General features: G+C 37.2%; 1 protein-coding gene across 5 annotated transcripts in view; it reads right to left on the bottom strand.

The window, feature by feature from the left end:
* The window catches only part of Pkib (cAMP-dependent protein kinase inhibitor beta), a 102,370-nt gene that overhangs the window by 990 nt on the left and 79,529 nt on the right, over positions 1–21,851 (bottom strand). For 3 of the 5 annotated variants that reach the window (XM_048354010.1, XM_048354007.1, XM_048354008.1), the window contains one exon: positions 3,008–3,181. In XM_048354010.1, coding sequence (XP_048209967.1) covers positions 3,008–3,176 — 169 coding nt within the window. In that variant the 5' untranslated portion in view covers positions 3,177–3,181. Of the gene's footprint in view, positions 1–3,007; positions 3,182–20,553; positions 20,657–21,851 lie in introns of all 5 variants that reach the window. The other 2 variants (XM_048354005.1, XM_048354006.1) reach the window with 1 other exon arrangement.

The raw sequence follows: 21,851 nt of genomic DNA, 5'->3' as shown, positions 1-21,851 counted from the left end.
CACACACACACACACACACACACACACACACACATTCCTGCTGGTATGTAAGTTGTAGGGCAATGGAGCCTGTCTTCTTTATTCTTTTTTATGGTTTCACATGGCATGTTGAAAATAATTACAAAAATGATATAACACTTGTTTCCATAACATGGAGTTCATTTCACTTAGCATAATCTTATGTGTTCATAGGGTATAAACATAGGGCTATTGTGATCTTTTGCTATGACTAGCCTAAACCTGTATTAATTATTCCCTATGAGGGAAACCGTAGAGTCCTTGTTTCTTTGGGTCTGGCTCACTTCACTTAGTATAATTATTTCCAAGTCCTTCCATTTCCTTATGAATGGAGCAGTGTCATTCTTTCTGAATAGAGGCATAGAATTCCATTGTGTAGATGTACCACATTTTCCTGATCCACTCATCTACTGAGGGGCATCTGGGTTCATTTCATATTTTATCAATGACAAATTGTGCTGCAATGAACATTGTTGTCCTGGTGGCTTTAGTGTGGTCTTGCTTTTAATATTTTGGGTAGATGCCCAAAAGTGGGGCTGCTGGGTCATAGTGGAGCTCTATGTTTAGCCTTCTGAGGACCCTCTATACTGCTTTCCAGAGGGGTTGAATAAGTTTACATTCCCACCAACAATGAAGTAGGGTTCCCTTTTGGCCACATCCCCTCCAACATTTGTTGTTGTTAGTTTTCCTAATAATAAACATTCTTACTGGGTTGAGGTGGAATCTCAATGTTGTTTTGATTTGCATTTCCTTTATAAATGTAGATGGTGTAGAGCACTCCTTCATGTGTCTCTTGGCCAGGGCCTGTCTTTTAAGAGCACTAAGCTGAATGATGAGTTAAATACTAATAATGAAGGTAAGAAAAGTGCAGCGATCTCTCACCTATAGTGGAAGCTATGTTCCAGAGACCTCCACAATAGGTAAAAATCCACCTCTTCAATCTAACTTCCACCATAGGTGAGGGATCGCTATTTAGGTATTAACACACACACACACACACACACACACAATACAGGTGAGCCTTGATTTGGTGAGGGGTGACTATAGTTTGCGAGTTTTCTAATTTTCTAGGAGGTCAGTATTTTTCATCCTTTGCTGACACATCTTAAAACATTATGCCTTCCTATTAGGATTGTCAACTAGTAAGGGGCAGATTTATCCATAAATAAACTAGGCAAATCTCTGGTTGATCTCATGCCTCATGCCTCACATTTGTGCTCCTAGATATCATCTTGTCACACACCCACATCCATACACACACATACACACACGTGTGTATATAAAGATGTGTGTGAGGATATGTGTGTATATACGTGTTATACACAAGCACACACACATATATGTGTACATATATATGCACCTAGAAAAGCTACTGATCGTTCCTAGAATTTTATTCATTGATTGCTTCTTTTGCTGGTCCTAGAACTTGAACTCAGGGCCTCCATGCTGTCTCCAAGTTTCTTTGTGAGCAAGGTTGGTGCTCTACCACTTGAGCCACAGCAACACTGTGGCTTTATTGGAGATAAAAGTCTCACAGACTTTTCTTCCTTGAGTGGCTTCAAACCACCATCCTCAGATCTCAGCCTCCTAAATAGCTAGGATTACAGGTGTGAGCCACCAGTGCCCAGCTTTAAGTAGACTTTCTATACTAACAAGTAGATAATATCTTTACCTCCCTAGTCAAATTCTGATAATTCTATTACCTCTTCAAATTTAGGAGGTCAAAAACATTATATATTTTTTCTTGTCTTCCCTATATCTCTTCTATATGTTTCTTTCTTCTTACAATAAAAAACAATATTTGCCCTTTGTGTACTATCATCTGTGTGCTATGTGAGAAATGCAATGGCCTTTGGAGGAAAGACTCGAGGACTTGGCCATGGTCCTGATCTAACAAGGATGTAAGTATTTCATAGATGCCAAGCCAGGAACATTTGCAGCTTCCTCAGGAGGTAAACAGCTCCTGAGGCTTAGAGTCAAGAGCCTTATTCCTGTAGTGCCATGAGTGGAGAAAATGTGCAGCAGCTTCCTGCTCTCCCTTGCTTCATTGCCCCCAGGAATACATTTCTGCATATACATACAGATGTACTTTTGGTTCTTAAATGGAAAGTTGAACACAGGTGTCACAGTACTGTCTTGACATCAAAATTGCCTCCGTTATGGGGCTGGGGATATAGCCTAGTGGCAAGAGTGCCTGCCTCGGATACACGAGGCCCTAGGTTCGATTCCCCAGCACCACATATACAGAAAACGGCCAGAAGCGGCGCTGTGGCTCAAGTGGCAGAGTGCTAGCCTTGAGCGGGAAGAAGCCAGGGACAGTGCTCAGGCCCTGAGTCCAAGGCCCAGGACTGGCAAAAAAAAAAAAAAAAATTGCCTCCATTGTCTCCATGAGTATTTAGTAAATGAAGAGATACTGTTAGCACTTTATTGAAGTTCTCTTTCATTTATTTTCAGACTAGGGAAAACTCAGGAGAGAGTGGGAAACTCTGAATTAAGAAAAAGAGAATGTTGCGACACCAGTGAAGGAAAAAGATCCCGGTCTTTCTCTGCAATTCTTGTAAGCATTTCCCACTGCTTGAAAAATGATCACTTTTTATCCAAGATTCACTTGAGATGCAATTACCAGGAGGAAAATGATTTCATTTCAGAGTGCATCTCAAAAATGTAGCATAATCTTATTGATAAAAGGTTCATTTTTGCTCCCCGTTTTTGCTCCCCTTGGCATTTCCATGAGCCCTGTGCATTACTAAACACATATGATAAAGAAATGGGACATGGTTTCCACAAAAGCATCAGGAGACAAGACGACAAAAATGCCTAGTCAAAAAAAATGCTGATAAATCTTAGCCACATGCAAAACATGGGAGGCTTTAAGTCAACAAGAAAAAAACCACTTTAAGCCAGTTTACAAAGACAGTGTTCTAGGGGAAAAAAAAGGTTAGCTGAGAGAAAGAAGTTCACATTTATTTAAAGAGGCTTGAAACATTACCTTCCTTCACAGAGAGTGCTGCCAGCTTGAGGGGCAAATCAGAATTACCACCAGTAGCAGCTGAGCTCTGGATGTCAGGTAAGGCATTCCGGCGGCCCTTCCTGGCTGATGATGCAAAGGTGTTGATCACAGACTCCACATCAGTCATCTCTGATGAGTCAGACCTCATAACATCTGCAAATAGAATGTGTACATGAAGATGATGAGCCTATTCGGAGGTAAATGATGAGAAACACACCAGGCTTGAAAGTCTCCCCATTGATCACACCCTTGGTGTGTCTGTGCTCCAACCTGGAGTTGCCATGTGCACTGAATAGAAGAGCAGGAAATCCTGAGCATGAGCCAAGTTGCTATAAATAGCCCCGGAGATGTCAAGAGCCACTTAGGCTTGAGCATGCAGCCATCCTTAAGTCTTTTGTTCCACTTGTCTATGATGGATCAGCCAAACCAAACAACTTGGAAAGAAATGAAAACAGATTTCTTTGGCTACTCCCAGAGGGCCTCTGCCTGCCAGTATTTGTTTGGGATGCTTGTTTAAACTGCAACCAAATCACTATAATTCTGACGACTAAACAAAAATGCTCTTTTTTTCTACTCTTTGGAAATAAGAAATACAACATTATCTCAGAGGCTCTTTTCCTCATTGAGTGTTTTATATTTCAATCTGTTCTCATCTCGGACTCAATTATCAATGCACTTGTGTTTATGTTAGACTCAGGACCTATGTTTTGCTGTTTCTTGCCTTCACGTGGCGATGGTAATTGCTTGTGCTTTCCTCAGCACCCTATTCTTCCTAGCAATTGTCTTTATAAACTCCCAAGAGTTCACTGGCAGCACAAGGAGGAAGGGAGCAGTTACTGCTTATTCTAAACCCATCTTCTTTCAGACAATCATTTCTTTTCCTAAAATGTTAATTTTGAATAGTATCTCAAAACAACTTAAATAGCAGCACCAAACATTTATTGAGAAGCTATTATGCATCAGGTTAACCAGGGGTTGGGAGTACAGAGGTATAATACACACTCCATCTTGAGAGGTTTTTACTCTCAAGGGGCAAAACAGGCTGTATATACTAGCACAAATTACATCATAACAGAAAATGTGCACAATATCAACCAAAGCATAGAGACAATTATTTTGTGGCCCTTAGGAAATATGTTAGCCTATAAAAAACATGACAACCTAGTCACAGATCTTGGAAGGGAGTCTTCCCAAATAGTTTCAGTACAGAAAAGGCTAAGAATAACAGAGTGTATCACAAGTAGGATGCATTTGATGTTACAAACACAACTGTTTATATCCAAATCATGCAAGAGTGCATTTTGAGTTTAGCATGGTCCTCAGGAGTTCAGTAGTTTGCAAATGTACCTCCCACCCGGGGCCTCCTATTATTTAGATACTTTCTTTCTCGAAGGATCATGTAACATCTCCAGATACAATTACAGAATCTATTAGACTTTCAACTCTGATATTTGTCAGTTATATGGCATTGACAGATAGCTTAGAGCATTGTAAAAAGCACTCTACTATAAGTTAAAAATAATTCATGCCATTTAAGTGTTACAAGATGATCGTGAGGGCTCCATCCATTTAATTTGACTCAGGTCTAACAACTAGTCTGTCTGAGTCACAGGATTCTTATGAGGACATAAGAACATAATAAGTTCTAAAGGACATAGAAAGTTTTTAACTAAAAAACTTGATAAGACAGGAGTGATTCCATCATGGTTCCTATCTCACATTTATCTTCCTCTATTACTGTTCTGTGTATCTTCTTTAATGCTAATAAGAAGCATTTTCAGAGAGAATTCTAAAGTTTTCTTAGACAGCAATCAGCATGTCTTTGTTTTTGTTGTTTTTTTAATGTTATACTAAGGAATTGAACCCAGGGTTTCATGAGTGCTAGGCAAGCACTCTACCACTAAGCCAAATTCCCAGCCTAGCATGTCTTTGAAACTAAACTGTTGTCATTTTTTTTAAACCAGACCTGGGCGCTTTGACTCAGGGCGTGAGTACTGTCACTGGATTCTTTTTGCTCAAGGCTAGTACTCTACCTCTTGAGCCACAGTGCTACTTCTGGCCTTTTCTGTTTATGTGATGCTAAGAAATTGAACCCAGGGTTTCATGCATGCTAGGCAAGCAATCTACCACTAAGCCATATTCCCAGCCCCCAAACTAAACTTTTAAACATTTTTTTTTATTTGTCATCTCATCTAAACCTCCCAATAAGTCTATGAGCTAATGATATGTGACCTTAATTTTGTAGAAACTGGCATTCAGAGTAGTTAAGTAACCCACTCAAAGTTGCTAGTCTAGCACTCACATGTTTAAATCCAAGTTTCAATGCACTCTGAAAAGCAAGGAAAAACATGATGTATAGGAAATCCTATAACATGTATATGTTTGGTTACCTTGCGAGCCCCTGTACCCACAGTCCATGGATTTCTGCTAGGATATATTCTCTTCATAGCTTCTAAGGACTGTGTGGCACCAGCTTTGTATTAACTCCATACTCAGGACTCCCAACCTGCTCCAAGTCAATTAGTATCACAGTGAAACCAGGGCCATGATCAAGTGCTTGTCTCTGATTAACTGCAGAAACAATGGTGGCCTTGGAGAAGCAGCAATATGACCACTTACCTAAGAATCAAAAGTATTAACACTGAAGATATTACATAGAAGTATATCGTGATACGATGTTTTCAACATTTAAATAATGCACATGTTGAATAAAAGAGTAAATTTCTCCAATAAGATGGGACAAGTTAAAGTAGTATTTATATATTGAAAAATATACATTGAAAAAATAAATATATAGAAAAAATATACATTGAAAAATAAATTCTAATTCATTTCTTCTGCACAATTGATAGACAAAAGTCCTCTTTCATGTTGAACTTTCAAGCAAACTTTTAAAAGGTGTCGGGACCATCAATATGGAAGAATCAGGTTTATTTATAAATTCCTTTGCTAGAAAACAATCTTTACAAAGCTTGTCAGTTATATTCATTAATGTCATCTTGTGGTAAAAATCAAAGTGGCTCTACAAGGAAGTCAAACAAGCATGCTGTTCTCTGAAGTTTTAGCTGGTCATTTCCCATCTGAAGCTCAGCACAATCTTCTTCCAGACCCTGCCTTTGATGGTTCCTAAGATGTTAAGCAAGAAAGGTCCTCCCTCCCCCCACCCCAGCCCAAAGAGCTGTGATGAGGTAGTTTCTTTTATGGTGAAATCATCTCATCTTCCAGAACAGATTTGTTGTTGACTCATGGGCAGTTTGCGGGGCCACTAACTCTAGCTGCAGTATGACTCTAAACTGGATTCTCTCAGTTCCCTGGCAAAGGGAATTCTTTCAGCATTGGGAATGATAAGAAAATCCATCAAGAAAAGGATGTGAATGAACTCTGTATTCTGTAATCAAATTTTATGTTGCTCTGAGAACAGGAATGTGTTAGAACTTGTTAGATCTACCGATCTGCCTATGGTGCAAAGCAAAATAAAGCAAAAGTCAGTGAACAACAGTACCATTTATAATACAGGGGAAAAAGTTATAAATGTGGTATGATCTCAATTTTATACAGAGTAAAAGTCCTATTTGGAAATAGGACTTGTAATAATGACCACATATTACTTTTATTATAAAAAAGAATGACATATTCACTGGGAAAAAATAAATGCCTAAACAGGTCTTAGGTGGAGAAAATTTCAAAATAATAGCCTGAAAATTTATCCAAATAATAGTATATCCTTAAGTGAAACTCCCGTCCCCCCGAAGTCACCATACTTGTCTGTCATTGATTTCCTACAGAAAATTAACATATATATTTTAGTGCTTTTTGAAAAAGGCTGACATACAGGGATAATTACTCTTCAAATGCATTATGATACTTAAAAATGTAATCCATTTTAAGATATGGTAGCAGTACTAAGAAAAATGAAAGATATTAACTTTCTGGTTCTTTGTTTTCCGAGCTTACAAAGCTAATTATGTGCATGTTTGCTAACCAAGACAAATGACTCACTAGTAACTCTTCCTCTTTCTCTTTTGTAGAATTAAAAGAGGAATCTAAAGGAGCTCTGTTTTGTCAATTGCGGTTGTTTATAGGAACTAGAGATATTTGGGCACTAGGGAGTTTCATACAAGTCCTTGCCTTACCTCAGTGAGGTAATACTATTTACATTGCCTTAGATGGACTTAGATGGACTCCAATTGTGATAAAAACAAAACAAAACACAGATCAGGATATATTATCAAAGAGCGCTCCACAGTCATATATACATGGATGTCAGATTATTTACAGTCTCTAAAGTATTGAAATTGCAGTACAAGCATAATTGTGAAGAGGACACAATGATCAAACTAAATAGAGTACTGAGATGTCAAACGATCAGTCTATCATCTTTTAATCTACCAGAAGCATATATATATACACACACATATGTACATACATATATACGTACATATAGATCTCATATATACAATAATGTGCATAGTTACACATACCTATATATATACATAAACACACCTATATATACACACAAACATATCTAGATCTAGATATATAGATAATCATCAATCAGCAGCAGTATGGTATAAGTATGGCTAAGAAAATAGGTTATGGATCCATATCACTCACTCCATCTCCTACAATAAAAACCACCACTCATTCATAGGTAAAACCTCGAGAGAAACCTTTCTAATGAATCCATTAAGCTAATGTACTTGGTAGAGAAGAGGTCTGGATCAAACAATGTGGAAAAAAAGAAAACATGCATTTTGGTATGTGAGTGCTTTTCTTGTCCAAAGACAGAGGATGAGAAAGATCCTACTCTAAACTGGAACTTAGCTCAGTGGTAGAATTATATGTGAATAAGCATGTATGAATCAGCAGTGCTCAGTCTTCAGCATAAAAAGTAAAATACCTTATCTGTATCTCTCCAGCTCTTAAGTATTCATACCTTATTTTAGATTTCTATAAGTTTTAGCCAATACGTTTTTATATGAGTTCCTACAACAAGGTGAAAGAATTAAAACAGTTACCCTTTTATGTGCCAACAAAAACAGATTATTATTTATCAAATCAGTACTTACAGAACATCTACTGTATTATTGAGTTCAAGGCCTTGTACCTTGTGCACAGCTTCAAAGGGGAAGCCATAGTCTGCTGACATGAGACAATCGGCTTATATTTCTTAACCTCAAAAACTAGTCTTTGGAAATAAAAAGAAGTATCTAACCTTAAAATGGGAATTTTTAACACATCTATCCATCTAAGTATAAAGGCCATTTTAGGCTATACTGATATTTTAAAAGATACATATGTATAAATATTATTTTTTTACTTAGAGATCTACCTCTTTAAAATTTCCTTTGGATATATTTCTGTACTTCTGGTATAAACCAAAGGGTTTTTTACTTCTACACATTGAAAGACATCTGCTTTCATGCTTAGGTTTCTGCTTGATAATAACATAGTGTTCCAATATCTATTAATAGGCACATAGAATTGTTTTACCACAGATAATTTTTGATCACTGCATCATACAGAAATTAAATACACATGCAAATTGATTTTTTCATAATTTTCCAGCACAACTGTATTTACAACAAGGAAGTTAGAATAAGGACATGGATGAGGACAAAAACATTTGCTACATCATGTAACCCTTTTGAATATGGAAGTGCTAAGAAAACACCTGTAATAGATCATTGTCTTCATAATTGATACACACCTTAGCTGGTCACCGGAGTGATTTAGTTTTAGAGTTTCCTCAAACTCTTTTTGTAAAGAGAGAAAGATCTCTTATTTCTATATCTTGGAGTTCATTTTGACATATATAATTTTATATAAACATAGAGGCACGTAGGCACTCTTGTAGGTTCCAAAAAGGACCACTAACCTTCTCCTGTTCTTGCAGATGGTTTTATTTGTTTTTGTTTTTGAAACAAGGTCTTGCTATGTGGTTCATGCTCACTTTGCTGTCCTATGTAGCCCACACTGGCCCAAAACTCTTTTTTTCTTCTAACCTCAGCCTCCTAAATTCTAGGATTATATGCATGTTCTAATCTGCATGGTTTTAAAATTGAAAGGAACCTTTAACCTTCCAGATATAGACAGTTCTTTAAATGATATATCAATATATCACAGGCAGTTTCTTACAAACAAGTCTTCCCTAAATTCAGACAACTTTTTGCCATTGCCATTATTCTTTCTCCTGTTGCTTCCCATAATAGAAGATCTTTCTGCTACTAATCAGATTACTGGGAATCTGTTGTTCTACTCTGCACATTTTATTGGGAAGTTTCCCACAGACTGCCTCTCATGTTCTTCAGTAGCCAACGGAGTTTAGACATAACATATTTCTACATTTCTAATGTAGAAAAGCACACTAAGCCCAGTCAGAACTGAATTTGCACTAGTGGGTAAAAAAATACAATTTGAATTTGAAGTTCCTGTGGTCAAGTTGTACTTTTCTCAGAAGGATGAAACCTGTCTGTGCCAGGATGTGAGTACAAAGTTGAAGTCATTTCCCCTTCCTGTGAAATGGGTGGTTTTCAAATTTCAATTGACTCTGGGCAATTTCAGTGAAAAAGAGAGAAGGGGAAGATAACTCTGGCCACCAAGATCACAAAAGAAAGAGGATTGCATTCCATTGCCTGGGCAAATAAGTGACTATTAAATTAGTAGGTGAAACCCATTAATAATAAGTTAACAAGCATAAAATTAACTTGTTAGTAGTCACAAAAAAGATTGAAAGTAACTACAAGAATGAAATATGAGCAGGGTGTCAGTGGCTCACACCATAATTCTTGCTATTCGGGAAGCTGAGATCTGAGGATTGTGGTTCAAAACCAACCCAGGCAGTAAAGTCCATGAGACTCTTACCTCCAATTAAACAGCAAGAGGCCAGTAGTGGAGCTGTGGAGCAAGAGGTAGAGCACTAACCTTGATTTTAACAGCTCAAGGTCTAAGGCCCAGGCCCTAATTTCCAGCCTCAGGACTTGCACAAATAAATAAGCAATAAATTTAATTAGAAAATTTTAAATGGACTTTGTTATACTGATATGAAAAGAATTTTTTCAAGCAGATTGTAGACTACTAACACCAACAATACCTGCCTGGTTTGGGCAGGACTTTTGTTGACCATAGGCAGAACAGAAATTAATGCAAAAACTTTGATAGTGCCAACCTGTATGCCCACCCAAAGCAACTGATAGTATGTGCACCTGACTTGAGCCCTCTCTTGAAAGGACTCAAAAACATTAAATTGAACACTGTGTCAGCCTAAAGTCAATACAAGCAACATATCAGTTTCCCCTTGTATGTACATATGCAGCCCTCTGACACTTGCAGTAGGCCCCTTCCCATACTTTAATTGGGTTTACTTTTGTTCTCAACCAGGGGGGAAATGGAATTCCTTATTCCTATAAACTGATCCTCTAAACGTTTTATCTAGAATTCTAACTGAGAGAGTTACATTGATGACAAAAAAACTGCCTTTCCAATTGAAACATAATTTAAAGCAGTTTAAACACGAGAAGCTTAAATTGCATGTTTTCACTTTAGAATGCTTTTATAACAGGTATATTTATCTGTCAGAATAAAAATGCAGTGTGATTAAAACTAACAGACCTATTTTTAATAACACAACAAAATGTATGCCCTATCAAGCAGAGCATTAAAAAGTTACATTGTATTTCCCTTCTCAAATTATTCTTAGAGGTGTATAAGTATCCACATATAATATAATTGCATTTTATGCTTATTATAGTTTTAGTAAACTGTTTTTATATGCATATAATGATAGCATACTAGAATTTAATATAGATCATTATATTTTCAGTAAATTTTTGTTTAATTTTAGCAGTGCTAAGAATTGAACCCAAGACTTTGTCCATGCTGTGCTAGTACTCTACCACTGAACTATATCTCCGCCCATAGTAAACTATTTTTGTCATAAACTGCCTATTTTCCTTCACTGCCTATCAATACTTCCTGAAGTCAAACCACATGTTGCCTTCTAAAACAGATTTGACTTCCAACAAGACAGCAAACATCTCTGTTAATTAGCTTTCCACACTATCAAAAGTAGAATTAATGTCATGTTCTATTTTATTACAGTTAAGTAAACTGTTATAAAATGAAATGGTTTGGATATTTGTCATATTAATGTATAGGCATTCTATATATAATTACAAGCATCAAATATCTTTTTAAATCACACTGCTGGCATGAGTTCTAAGACAGCATTGAATGTCAGTTATAAAGACTAGACGAGATAAACTCTGAGACAGTGGCAGAAATTTGGTACTTAAATATTGGTCCTCACCATTAAACCACATGGAAAATTGGCTAACTTTCTTAACCAGCTAAACCAGATAGGCCACTGGTCACAGAATACCACTTCTCCCCTGAACTGTCCACAGCAGGTTCTCCTAAAAGATGATATCTTCACTTACATTCAACAGTAAATCAGGTTTCAGTATTGTCTTTAATAATTAAAATGAGACAATTGCAGTATCTTCATGATACTTGAAAAATAATCCTTAAACCAAGTAAATATTATGATATAATGACTGAATTAAAAAGCTCATGAAAAATTGTCCTGTGTTCTATATGAGGCTTTGCCTGTCCACCCCATGTAAAATATTCCTTCCTTGAATACTCAGTAACTCCTCATCTAGCCCTACCTTCCCAGAACTTGCTAGTTTTAAATACCTATCCTAATTTACGTATGGATGTATTAGAGAAAAAAAAACAACAACTCCCTTTCCAGAAATGTTAAGCTCCACATAGTTGAGGTTTTTGTAATTAAAGCCATGCTTGGCACTTACTAATATCTGTATATATATTTGTTTGCCAAATGAAAGACGTACCTTCCCATTTTGTTTCAAAATGATTTTTCCTTCTTTGTTTATGACATAGGCTCATTTTTGCAAAAAGTGAAATTCAGGAAGGCATAAAGAAGAAAAATAATTGCCTCATGCCTTCTTAGGCAATTGGTTGTACTATTTTAACACTCACATAGATTCTTCCAGAACTGTGTCCATGTTCACAGACATGAGGAAATTACATACAAAGTATGCCACATACACAAGTTCATCACATATATGAGTGCCGTATGTACATATTTTGGTTGCATATTATTTGGGTGGAAGATGGATTATATTTATTTTATATCACTTACTACATAGTAAAAGTAAAATCTTTTCTAAGTCAGGATAATTCTAAATTTGAAAGAAAGATTTAACAAAAACAAAAAGTTCTCAGAGTTGACTCTTCAGAACATATACCAGCTATGTGAAATAGTCAGAGCCCAACAGAAAAACAGGATGACAGAAGAGACATAGCTGAAGATAGAAATCATTCCATGAGCCTTTAAATAAATTGCATAAATATAAGCAAGCTGCTTTTAAAATGTACACAATTCTTAGCATTGCAGCAATATCTCTATTTTGTTAATTGATTTTTTGGGGGATGTCTCTTAGTTCCTCTTTGAGTGAATAACTTTCATCATTTTTCCCTTACAGCTGCAAAAAAATGAAAATGTTTGAGTCATTGTAAGCTCTGATTTTTCTAAGTTCTCTTCAGTACTTTTGTCTTTAAAGGATAAAAAGTGCTTAAACAGGCAAAAAAATCATCAAAATCTCAGTAATAAAAATTTTAAAGTTGTTTTCAGAATTTTCTGGATCATAGAGGCAAAAATATCCATCCAAATAGCAACTTCAGAAAGAAAAATCACCAATTTATTTTACTTGTTTATATCAGTTTAATTAATCTACATAGAAGTAAAATTATTTAAGATAAATTTTCTTTATAAAATCCTTTTGCAGAGATAAAACGTAACTATATTTGTTATGTAAGTGGAATAAGAAAAACAAAGCTTTCTAAAAAAAATACCTGAAAGGAACAAGACAAGGATGCCCAAGGATGCCCAAGGATGCTCCTCACTTCTATTCAACATGGTGCTGGAATCCCTAGCCATAGCAATAAGGCAAGAAGAGGACAGTAAAGGGATCCACATTGGTAAAGAAGAAATCAAACTATCCCGACTCACAGATGACATGATCTTATAGCTGAAGACCCCAAAAACTCAGTCCCAAACTCCTAGAACTAATAAACCATTTGGGCAAAGTAGCAGGATACAAAATCAACCCACAAAAATCAACAGCTTTTCTGTACAGCAGCAAAGTATAAGCAGAAAAGGAAATTATGGAAATAATACCATTTGCAATGGCTAAAAAAAGAATACATTAACTAGGGATTAACCTAACTAAACATGAATGACCTATTTAATGAGAACTATAAAAATCTGAAAAGAGAAATCAGAGGACACCAGGAGATGGAAAGACTTCCCATGCTCATGGATAGGCAGAATCAATATAGTGAAAATGGCCATACTGCCCAAAATGTTATATAAATTCAATGCAATCCCCATCAAAATCTCAGCTACATCCTTCCCTGAAATAGAGAAAACAATACATAAATTCATATGGAACAGCAAAAGACCTAGAATAGCCAAAGAAATTCTAGGTAAAAGAAGCAGTGAATATTTTTATAACATGAATGAAAAATATCAGGAAGATACTGAGCACACAAATTGTGAAACACTTTAGAAGGAGTTCTCTCATTCATATGAGAGAATCATTACTATCTTATTAAAAAAAAAAAAAAAAAACTAAGCCAGGTGCCAGTGGCCCATGCCTGTAATCCTAGCTACTCAAAAGGCTGAGATCAGAGGATTGTAGGATTGCAGTTTGAAGCTAGCCCGGGCAGGAAGTCTAAGAGACTCTTATCATCAATTAATCACAGAAAAAGACAGCCAGAAATGATACAGTGGCTCAAGTGGTAGAGCAATTGCTTTGAACAAAAAGAGCCTTCCATAGATAGCATCCAGGTCCAGAATCCAAGTCCCAGGACTTGAAGGAAGGAAGGAAGGAAGGAAGGAAGGAAGGAAGGAAGGAAGGAAGGAAGGAAGGAAGGAAGGAAAAGATTGTAGAAATGAAGCAATTTTGATAAACCCTGCTAGTAAGTGGCAGAGGAAAGGCCATAAAACGTTCCATCTCCATTCATTCATTTTAAAATTATACCTGTCAAATATCTATTAAACAAAAACTCAGTCTCGGGCTGGGGATATAGCCTAGTGGCAAGAGTGCCTGCCTCGGATACACGAGGCCCTAGGTTCGATTCCCCAGCACCACATATACAGAAAACGGCCAGAAGCGGCGCTGTGGCTCAAGTGGCAGAGTGCTAGCCTTGAGCGGGAAGAAGCCAGGGACAGTGCTCAGGCCCTGAGTCCAAGGCCCAGGACTGGCCAAAAAAATAAAAAATAAAAAAAAAAATAAAATAAAAACTCAGTCTCTGTCTCACCAATTCTTGAGAACTTACTATATTCTTTTCACAATGCAGAATTCTGAGGAAATAAGTACAAAAACTGAAAGATGAAAATCTGTGATATATCTTTAGATAGAAAGATAAACCTATAGATAGATAGATAGATAGATAGATAGATAGATAGATAGATAGATAGATAGATAGATGTATCCCCACTTTCAAAGTTTGGGGCCTCAGTACATGCATATAAAAATAGAAAAATCAAATTAGAAATAAACAGAATACATTAAAATATGTAGTAGTCTTTTTACAATGCATAGATATTTAGAAGGGAAGTGATTGATTTTTGTTGTCATTAAGAAAAACTTCACAGAAGCTGTAGAACGTCTATCAACCTACAAAATTTTGGAGGGATTCTTTCAAGGAAAAACAAAATAAAAAGGTAAAATCAGAGAACTATCATGAGGTAAATCATGAATGATGGAGTGTAAAAGACAAGTGACCAATAAAGAAAAACAAAAATTTCACATTGGAGTTTAGGCATAACTAGAATACAGATTACCAAGAAATAAAGGCCACTAAAATGCATGAATGTATTTTTTTCCTAAGAACTGGGAAACATGGAAATTTCCAAGACACAAAGAAGGATATGTATGGTAAGCAGTGTCTAAAATGGAGGCTGATATCCGGGAGAACATCCAAAAGCTATTAAGAAAGATTATTTTGTAAGGAACCCCACCACAATAGGAATAAGATTATTCCACAAATTCAGAAGATCACAAATTGCTTCTTAAATATAAAATCATGGTAATAGACTTAGCATTAGCAGATCTGAAAACTTATTATAAAGTACTAGTTAAGATTTTGTACAATTCTCCAAATATAGTCAATTGAATAATAAAACAGATACCTGAGAAATAGACAAATATCTATATTGTCCTTTGATTATTGAAACAGGTTTTAACTACACACGTGGTTACTGAGCCATTACCAGCGAAAACCTGCTATAGATGGAAATACTGCTGCGCATGGAAATAACATATGGTGCTGCTAATAGTTTATAACAAAATTCTAGGCTTTAAGCTATAGTATCCTCCATATTTCATTCAAAATTTTTAAGTGAACAATGTATACCTTTGCTTAATTCAGCAGGAAATATTTTGCTGTATTTAATCACTGTAAACACAAACATTTTTTTCTATTACTTGAAAACAAATTGCTAGTAACATACTATAAATACTTAACACATCTCTAAGTCTTAGCAGTTTACCCAAAATTTGCTCTTACGTTTACTCTAAATTTGCCTCTTCTGGGTGTCTCCCAAATTGATTCATTTTATATTTTCAATGTAGCTTTTGTTAAACTACAAACTAGACATTTTGCAGTCCTACAGATCTAAGGTCCTACTTTCCTGAATAAGCAATCAAGAAAGACTTTGCCCCAATCCTTTTCTTCTCCAGAAAAAGGCTATATACTAAGTCTCCTTATTATCTTCTTTTGGATTAGGCTTTTTACATTATTATTTTACTAACCACAATCTGAGCTATATTTTTAGGACTTACTCTATCTTCCACCTTAAAACATACTCATTTCATGCCTTAACTCCAGAGGAGGATTCTTTAAAACAGAAATTATGCTCCCAAATCATGAAGCTGACCATCGGAAATCTAGGAAGGAAGCCTTCAAAAAAGACTGCACAATAGTGCCATTTTGATTATATTAATTCTCCCAATCCAGGAGCATGGGAGGTTTTTCCATTTCCTTAGTTCTGCCTTAATTTCATTTTTCATGTTTTTAAAGTTCTCATCATAGAGGTTTGTCACTTCTTTTTTTTTTTTTTTTTTTTTTGGCCAGTCCTGGGCCTTGGACTCAGGGCCTGAGCACTGTCCCTGGCTTCTTCCCGCTCAAGGCTAGCACTCTGCCGCTTGAGCCACAGCGCCGCTTCTGGCCGTTTTCTGTATATGTGGTGCTGGGGAATCGAACCTAGGGCCTCGTGTATCCGAGGCAGGCACTCTTGCCACTAGGCTATATCCCCAGCCCCTGTTTTTCACTTCTTTAGTTAAGGTTACTCCTAGGTATTTTATGTTTTTTGAGGCTATTGCAAAAGGAGTTGCTTTCCTGATTTCAGCCTCGGCGTCCAGGTCATTAGCATATAGGAATGCCATTGATTTTTGAGGGTTTATTTTATATCCTGAAACTTTGCCAAAGTTTTGGATCAGCTCTAGTAGCTTGGGGGTACAGTCTATGGGTTCTTTAGGTATAGGATCATGTCATCTACAAAGAGAGAAAGTTTAACTTCATATTTTCCGATTTGGATCCCCTTTATATTTTCTTCTTGCCTAATTGCTCTGGCTAGGAATTCTAGTACTATGTTGAAAAGGAGAGGAGAGTGGACATCCTGTCTTGCTCCTGATTTAAATCCCAACTCCATTTTTTAATGAAATAGAGGAAGCAATCCAGAAAGTCATATGGAACAATAAAAGACCCAGAATAGCAAAAACAATCCTAAGCAGAAAGAACAGTGCTGGAGGAATTACAATACCCAACTTCAAGCTGTATTATAAAGCTATACTAATAAAAAATAAAAAAAAGCTTGGTATTGGCACCAGAAAAGGCCTGAAGACCAATTGAACAGAATTGAAGACCCAGTAATGAACCCACAGAACTACGCCTACTTAATCTTTCATATAGGAGCTAAAAAAAATAGTCTAAAAGAAAGATAGCCTCTTTAACAAATGGTGCTGGAAAAACTGGTTCAACACATGCAACAAACTAAAACTAGATCCTTATATATCACCCTGCACCAAAATCAATTCCAAATGGATCAAAGACCTCGAAATCAAAACAGATACCCTGAAAACACTAAAAGGAGAAGTAGGAGAAACACTTGGGCTCCTTGGCACAGGATGGAACTTCCTTAACAATGACCCAGAAAGGCTATAAATCAAAGAAAGGTTGGACAAGTGGAACTGCTTCAAACTGCAGAGCTTCTGCAAGGCAAAGGACATAGCTCGCAAGATAAACAGAAAGCCCACAGATTGGGAGATCTTTACCGGCCATACAATGAACCAAGGCCTCATAGCTAAAATGCAGAACTAAAAAAATTAAATTCCTCCAAAACAAAACCACAAAGAACCAATAGCCCCCTCATCAAGTGGGCTAAAGACTTAGAAAGAGACCTCTCTGATGAGGAAATGAGAATGGCCAAGAGACATATGAAAAAGTGTTCTACATCACTGGCCATAAAAGAAATGCAAATCAAAACAACATTGAGATTCCATCTCACCCCAGTAAGAATGTCATATATCAAGAAAACTAACAATAACAATTGTTGGAGGGGATGTGGCCAAAAGGGAACCCTACTTCATTGTTGGTGGGAATGGAAACTGGTTCAGCCACTCTGGAAAGCAGTATGGAGATTCCTCAGAAGGCTAAACATAGAGCTTCCCTATGACCCAGTAGCCTCACTTTGGGGTATCTACCCAATAAACCACAAACAAGAACCCACTACAGCCACCAGCACAACAATGTTCATCGCAGCACAATTTGTCATAGTGAGAATCTGGAACCAACCCAGATGCCCCTCCATAGATGAATGGATCAGGAAAATGTGGTACATATACACAATGGAATTTTATGCCTCTATCAGAAAGAATGACATTGCCCCATTTGTAAGGCAATGGAAGGACTTGGAAAAAAATTGTATAAGTGAAGTGAGCCAGACCCAAAGAAACATGGATTCTATGGTCCCCTCATAGGAAATAATTAGCACAGGTTTAGGCAAGTCACAGCAGAGGATCACAAGAGCCCAATAGCTATACCCTATGAACACATAAGATGATGCTAAGTGAAATGAACTCCATGTTATGGAAACGATCGTTATATCACTGTTGTACCTACTTTCAACTTGCTATGTGTAATTGTAGCTTCTATTATTGATGATCTTCTTGTGTCCCCTTCCTGTGGTTGTACCTACACTATCTCTGTATCTTATCTGAGTATATTGGAAACCATGTATACTGGTATTAGAACTAGGATATTGAAAGAGAATAATAAAATTGAGAGACATGGGGTAAAAAAGGATAGACAACTACAAAAGCAATACTTGCAAAACTGTTTGATGTAAATGAACTGAACAACTCCTGGGGGGAGAGAGAGAGAGGGGGGGAATGAGGGATGAGGTAACAAACAGTACAAGAAATGTATCCAATGCCTAACGTATGAAACTGTAACCTCTCTGTACCTCAATTTGATAATAAAAATTTTTTAAAAAATTAAAAATTACATTTTGTGGAAAAGAAAGACTGCACAAAAGGCTTAACTAGCATCATCTTTGACTTCCCAGCCTCGAGAATTATAAGTACATTTCTTTTGCTTCAGTAAAATAAAAATAAAATCGAATTGGAGAGTCACCATGGAATGAACTGGGGTCAGCCCCTGCATATAGCACTTACCTGCTTTTCCAGCTTTGTGATTTCTCATTGAACCAGCTTTGTGAAGGTCTCTCTCTCTCTCTCTCTCTCTCTCTCTCTCTCTCTCTCTCTCTCTCTTGCATAGATATTAATTTTTAATAGCCTTACAAATCTATCCAATATTTGAAATAGCTGTGCATGCAGTTTTTCATTATTCTGTTTTGGGCTTTTGTTTGCTTTATTTGGTTATTAGGTCTTCTATAATACCAGAAAATTAAGCTCTGGCTCTAAGTTTCAATTCCTTCTTGTCCAAGTAATAGCATTCATTTGATCACAAGAAGAGCAAATGTGCAATAAAATAATCATATTTTTTGTTTCACTGTCAAATTTCCGTATTATTATTTTTCCAGTCCTGGGGCTTAAACTCAGGGTGCAAGCACTGTCCCTGGATTCTTTGTGCTCAAGGCCAGTACTCTACTACTTGAGATACAGCACCACTTCTCGCTTTTTCTATATATGTGGTGCTGAGGAATCGAAAGCAGGGCTTTAGGTATGCGAGGCAAGCATTCTACTACTAGGCCATATTCCCAGCATGCATTTTCCATATTATTTTTTAACTAGTATTTTTATCTCACAGGGTAAGGTTCCTCTACATAGAAGACAATCTCTGACTCAGAGTAAAAGCATTCACTTTCACATTAAAATTTTTTTCATCTTGGGTAAATTATCAAATAATTCATGATGATTTGCAAGATTTACTCCCTTATTTTGTCTGCAGCCTAATATCAAGGCTCAGTATTATTTTCTGTCATGGCATCTAATAAAATTGGAGAAAAGGCCATAAATAGTTTGATCTTTTTTTCCTACATTTTACACTCATGAATGGATAAAATACCTTAAATAACCTTTCTCATCAAAGGAACCAAGCACAGTTTCTACCTATGCCTGAATAACAGATTTCAGTTCCAAATTAGCACATGGAACCATGCACAATGTGAATAATATCCTATGGTGGAAAACAGAGGACACTTACTACTTCCACAGCTACTACTTATTCACTCTCCTCTTGACTAAAATCCCATGTACCCCTGCATCACTTCTTATGCTAGAAGTATGTGTGACCAATAAACTGATTTGAATCATATTTGTCAAAGATTAGGTGTTATGTGTTTATATCTCCAGACCCCTCAGTGAAGAAAGCTCTCCTTCGGGGTGAGTAGGAGGGGGAGGAAACAAAACAACAACAGTGGAGTCACAAACCACATGACATTGCCCCATATGGTTGGAGACACCTGGTCAGCTTAAATGACCTGCTCCTGGTTAATTGACTCCAAACCAGAACTGCTCATTACTGGGGGCCTTGAGCTATGACCTATGTGGCACTGGACAGCCTTTGTCACCATTCCCCAGTCTTCCCAGACTTCATTGCTTGTCTCTGAGATGAAGGATATTTATTTGAACTATAGTGTGACATGTTTTTGGGCTCAACCTTTGTTAAGAGCCAAGTGCTCTATGAGGTTCTTGTCTTTATAAAGTAAGTGGATAAACAGTGCCTTAACCAGTCAATGTTTCAGTCCTCTTTACCTGAATTCAGGCTAGAGCTCTCCGGTCACTATGTCTAGCCTAGGGATGGATGGTCATTGGCTACCTGGGGAACCAGTGTTGGTAGTTGTACTTGAATATCTATTGGGTAAGTTCAGGGACAGCCCTCTGGAAGGTTTGTGGAAAAGAGACCACCACCCCACAAAGAGTCAAGCATATCATCCCAGTTGTTGTTGCTCTTCGTGCAAGGGTAGTGACCTTGCTGGGCTCCTGTGCTGCTGCTTCCCTTGCTGCTGTTGCTTGATTTCTCCTGACCCCCAAGGGTATCATCCATGTTGGCCCGTGGCCCAGGCGCTGACAGCTGATGAAATAAAAAAGGGAGGGGGATAGGGAGAGGAAGGAGTGTTTGGTACTCAACCAATCTCTCAATGCAAAACCCATAGCCAGTGTGGCCAAGGCTCAGCACCGCTGCACAACCACACTGAATACTTAAACTTCCTTTCAGTCATGAGCCCAAGCCCCATCCAAATCATAGATAATTGACTTTGCTGCTTGTGGACCTCAATCCCAAGAAGACTGAAACTCTGGGAGAAGAGGCAACCACTAACAAATTGGGCTGTCAAACTTCTGAACATTTCCCATAACACCCCTAAGGTCTGTATCACAATGTATGTTTCTATGTATACAGACAGAAATTGGTAGCTGTTACTTCACATGGCTAGAAACCAAAAGGCTTCTCAAGAAATTACGGAGAAATGCAAAGAAAAAGGAAAAGAAAGGATACCGTGTGATAGAGAAGGCGGGACTATAGTTAAAGGTGGCTTTGATCTGTCAAGTTTGCTTACAGACCTGGCATTCTTTCCTTGCACCACATCATGGAATATCTGTCTGGGCAACAAAGATCCTCAAATCTATGTGATTAGACTAAAACACTCATGGAATGCTGTGGCATCTTTTAAATGAACTAAATCAAATCTAACTTAAACTCAGCACTTCGTGTGTGTGTGTGTGTGTGTGTGTGTGTGTGTGTGTGTGTGTGTGTGTGTGTGTGGTGCTGAGGACTGAATTTGGGGCCTTGTACTTGCTAGGCAAATGCTCTTCCATGAAACTAAATTCCCTGCTCCCAAACCCAGCACCTTCAATGCATGTCATTCAACCATTCCCTTGGAGGAGAACATAAACTTGATAAGTTTCAGAAGTAGAAACATAAATATGATGAAGATGAAAAGGACCCTTCCCCCATCTCCTTAGAGGACCATGTAAATATACAGGAGTGAGCAAGTATTGTCACGTTAACCATCAGAACTGCTGGCTTACCCATATTCCCTGTGGTAAAAGCCCAAATATCCCATAATGGTCACAGAGATTCTGACCCAATAAAAAATAAATGAAAAGTAAATTAGGTCTTTGACACTTACAGATTGGCTTGACAAAATGAGAATTCAGGATCCTCCCAACCACTATTGCAAGTAAAAGTAATTAACATGGCTCAATATAATTTAAAGTAGTGCCTTCAAGGATTAAAACTTATTATACAACAGCTTGAGTGAACAATT

This window comes from Perognathus longimembris, chromosome 9, assembly GCF_023159225.1.
Source record: "Perognathus longimembris pacificus isolate PPM17 chromosome 9, ASM2315922v1, whole genome shotgun sequence".
NCBI classification, from domain to species: Eukaryota; Metazoa; Chordata; class Mammalia; order Rodentia; family Heteromyidae; genus Perognathus; species Perognathus longimembris.
Note: the sequence above shows the minus strand (reverse complement) of the source record. Positions and strands in the feature narration are given on the sequence as shown.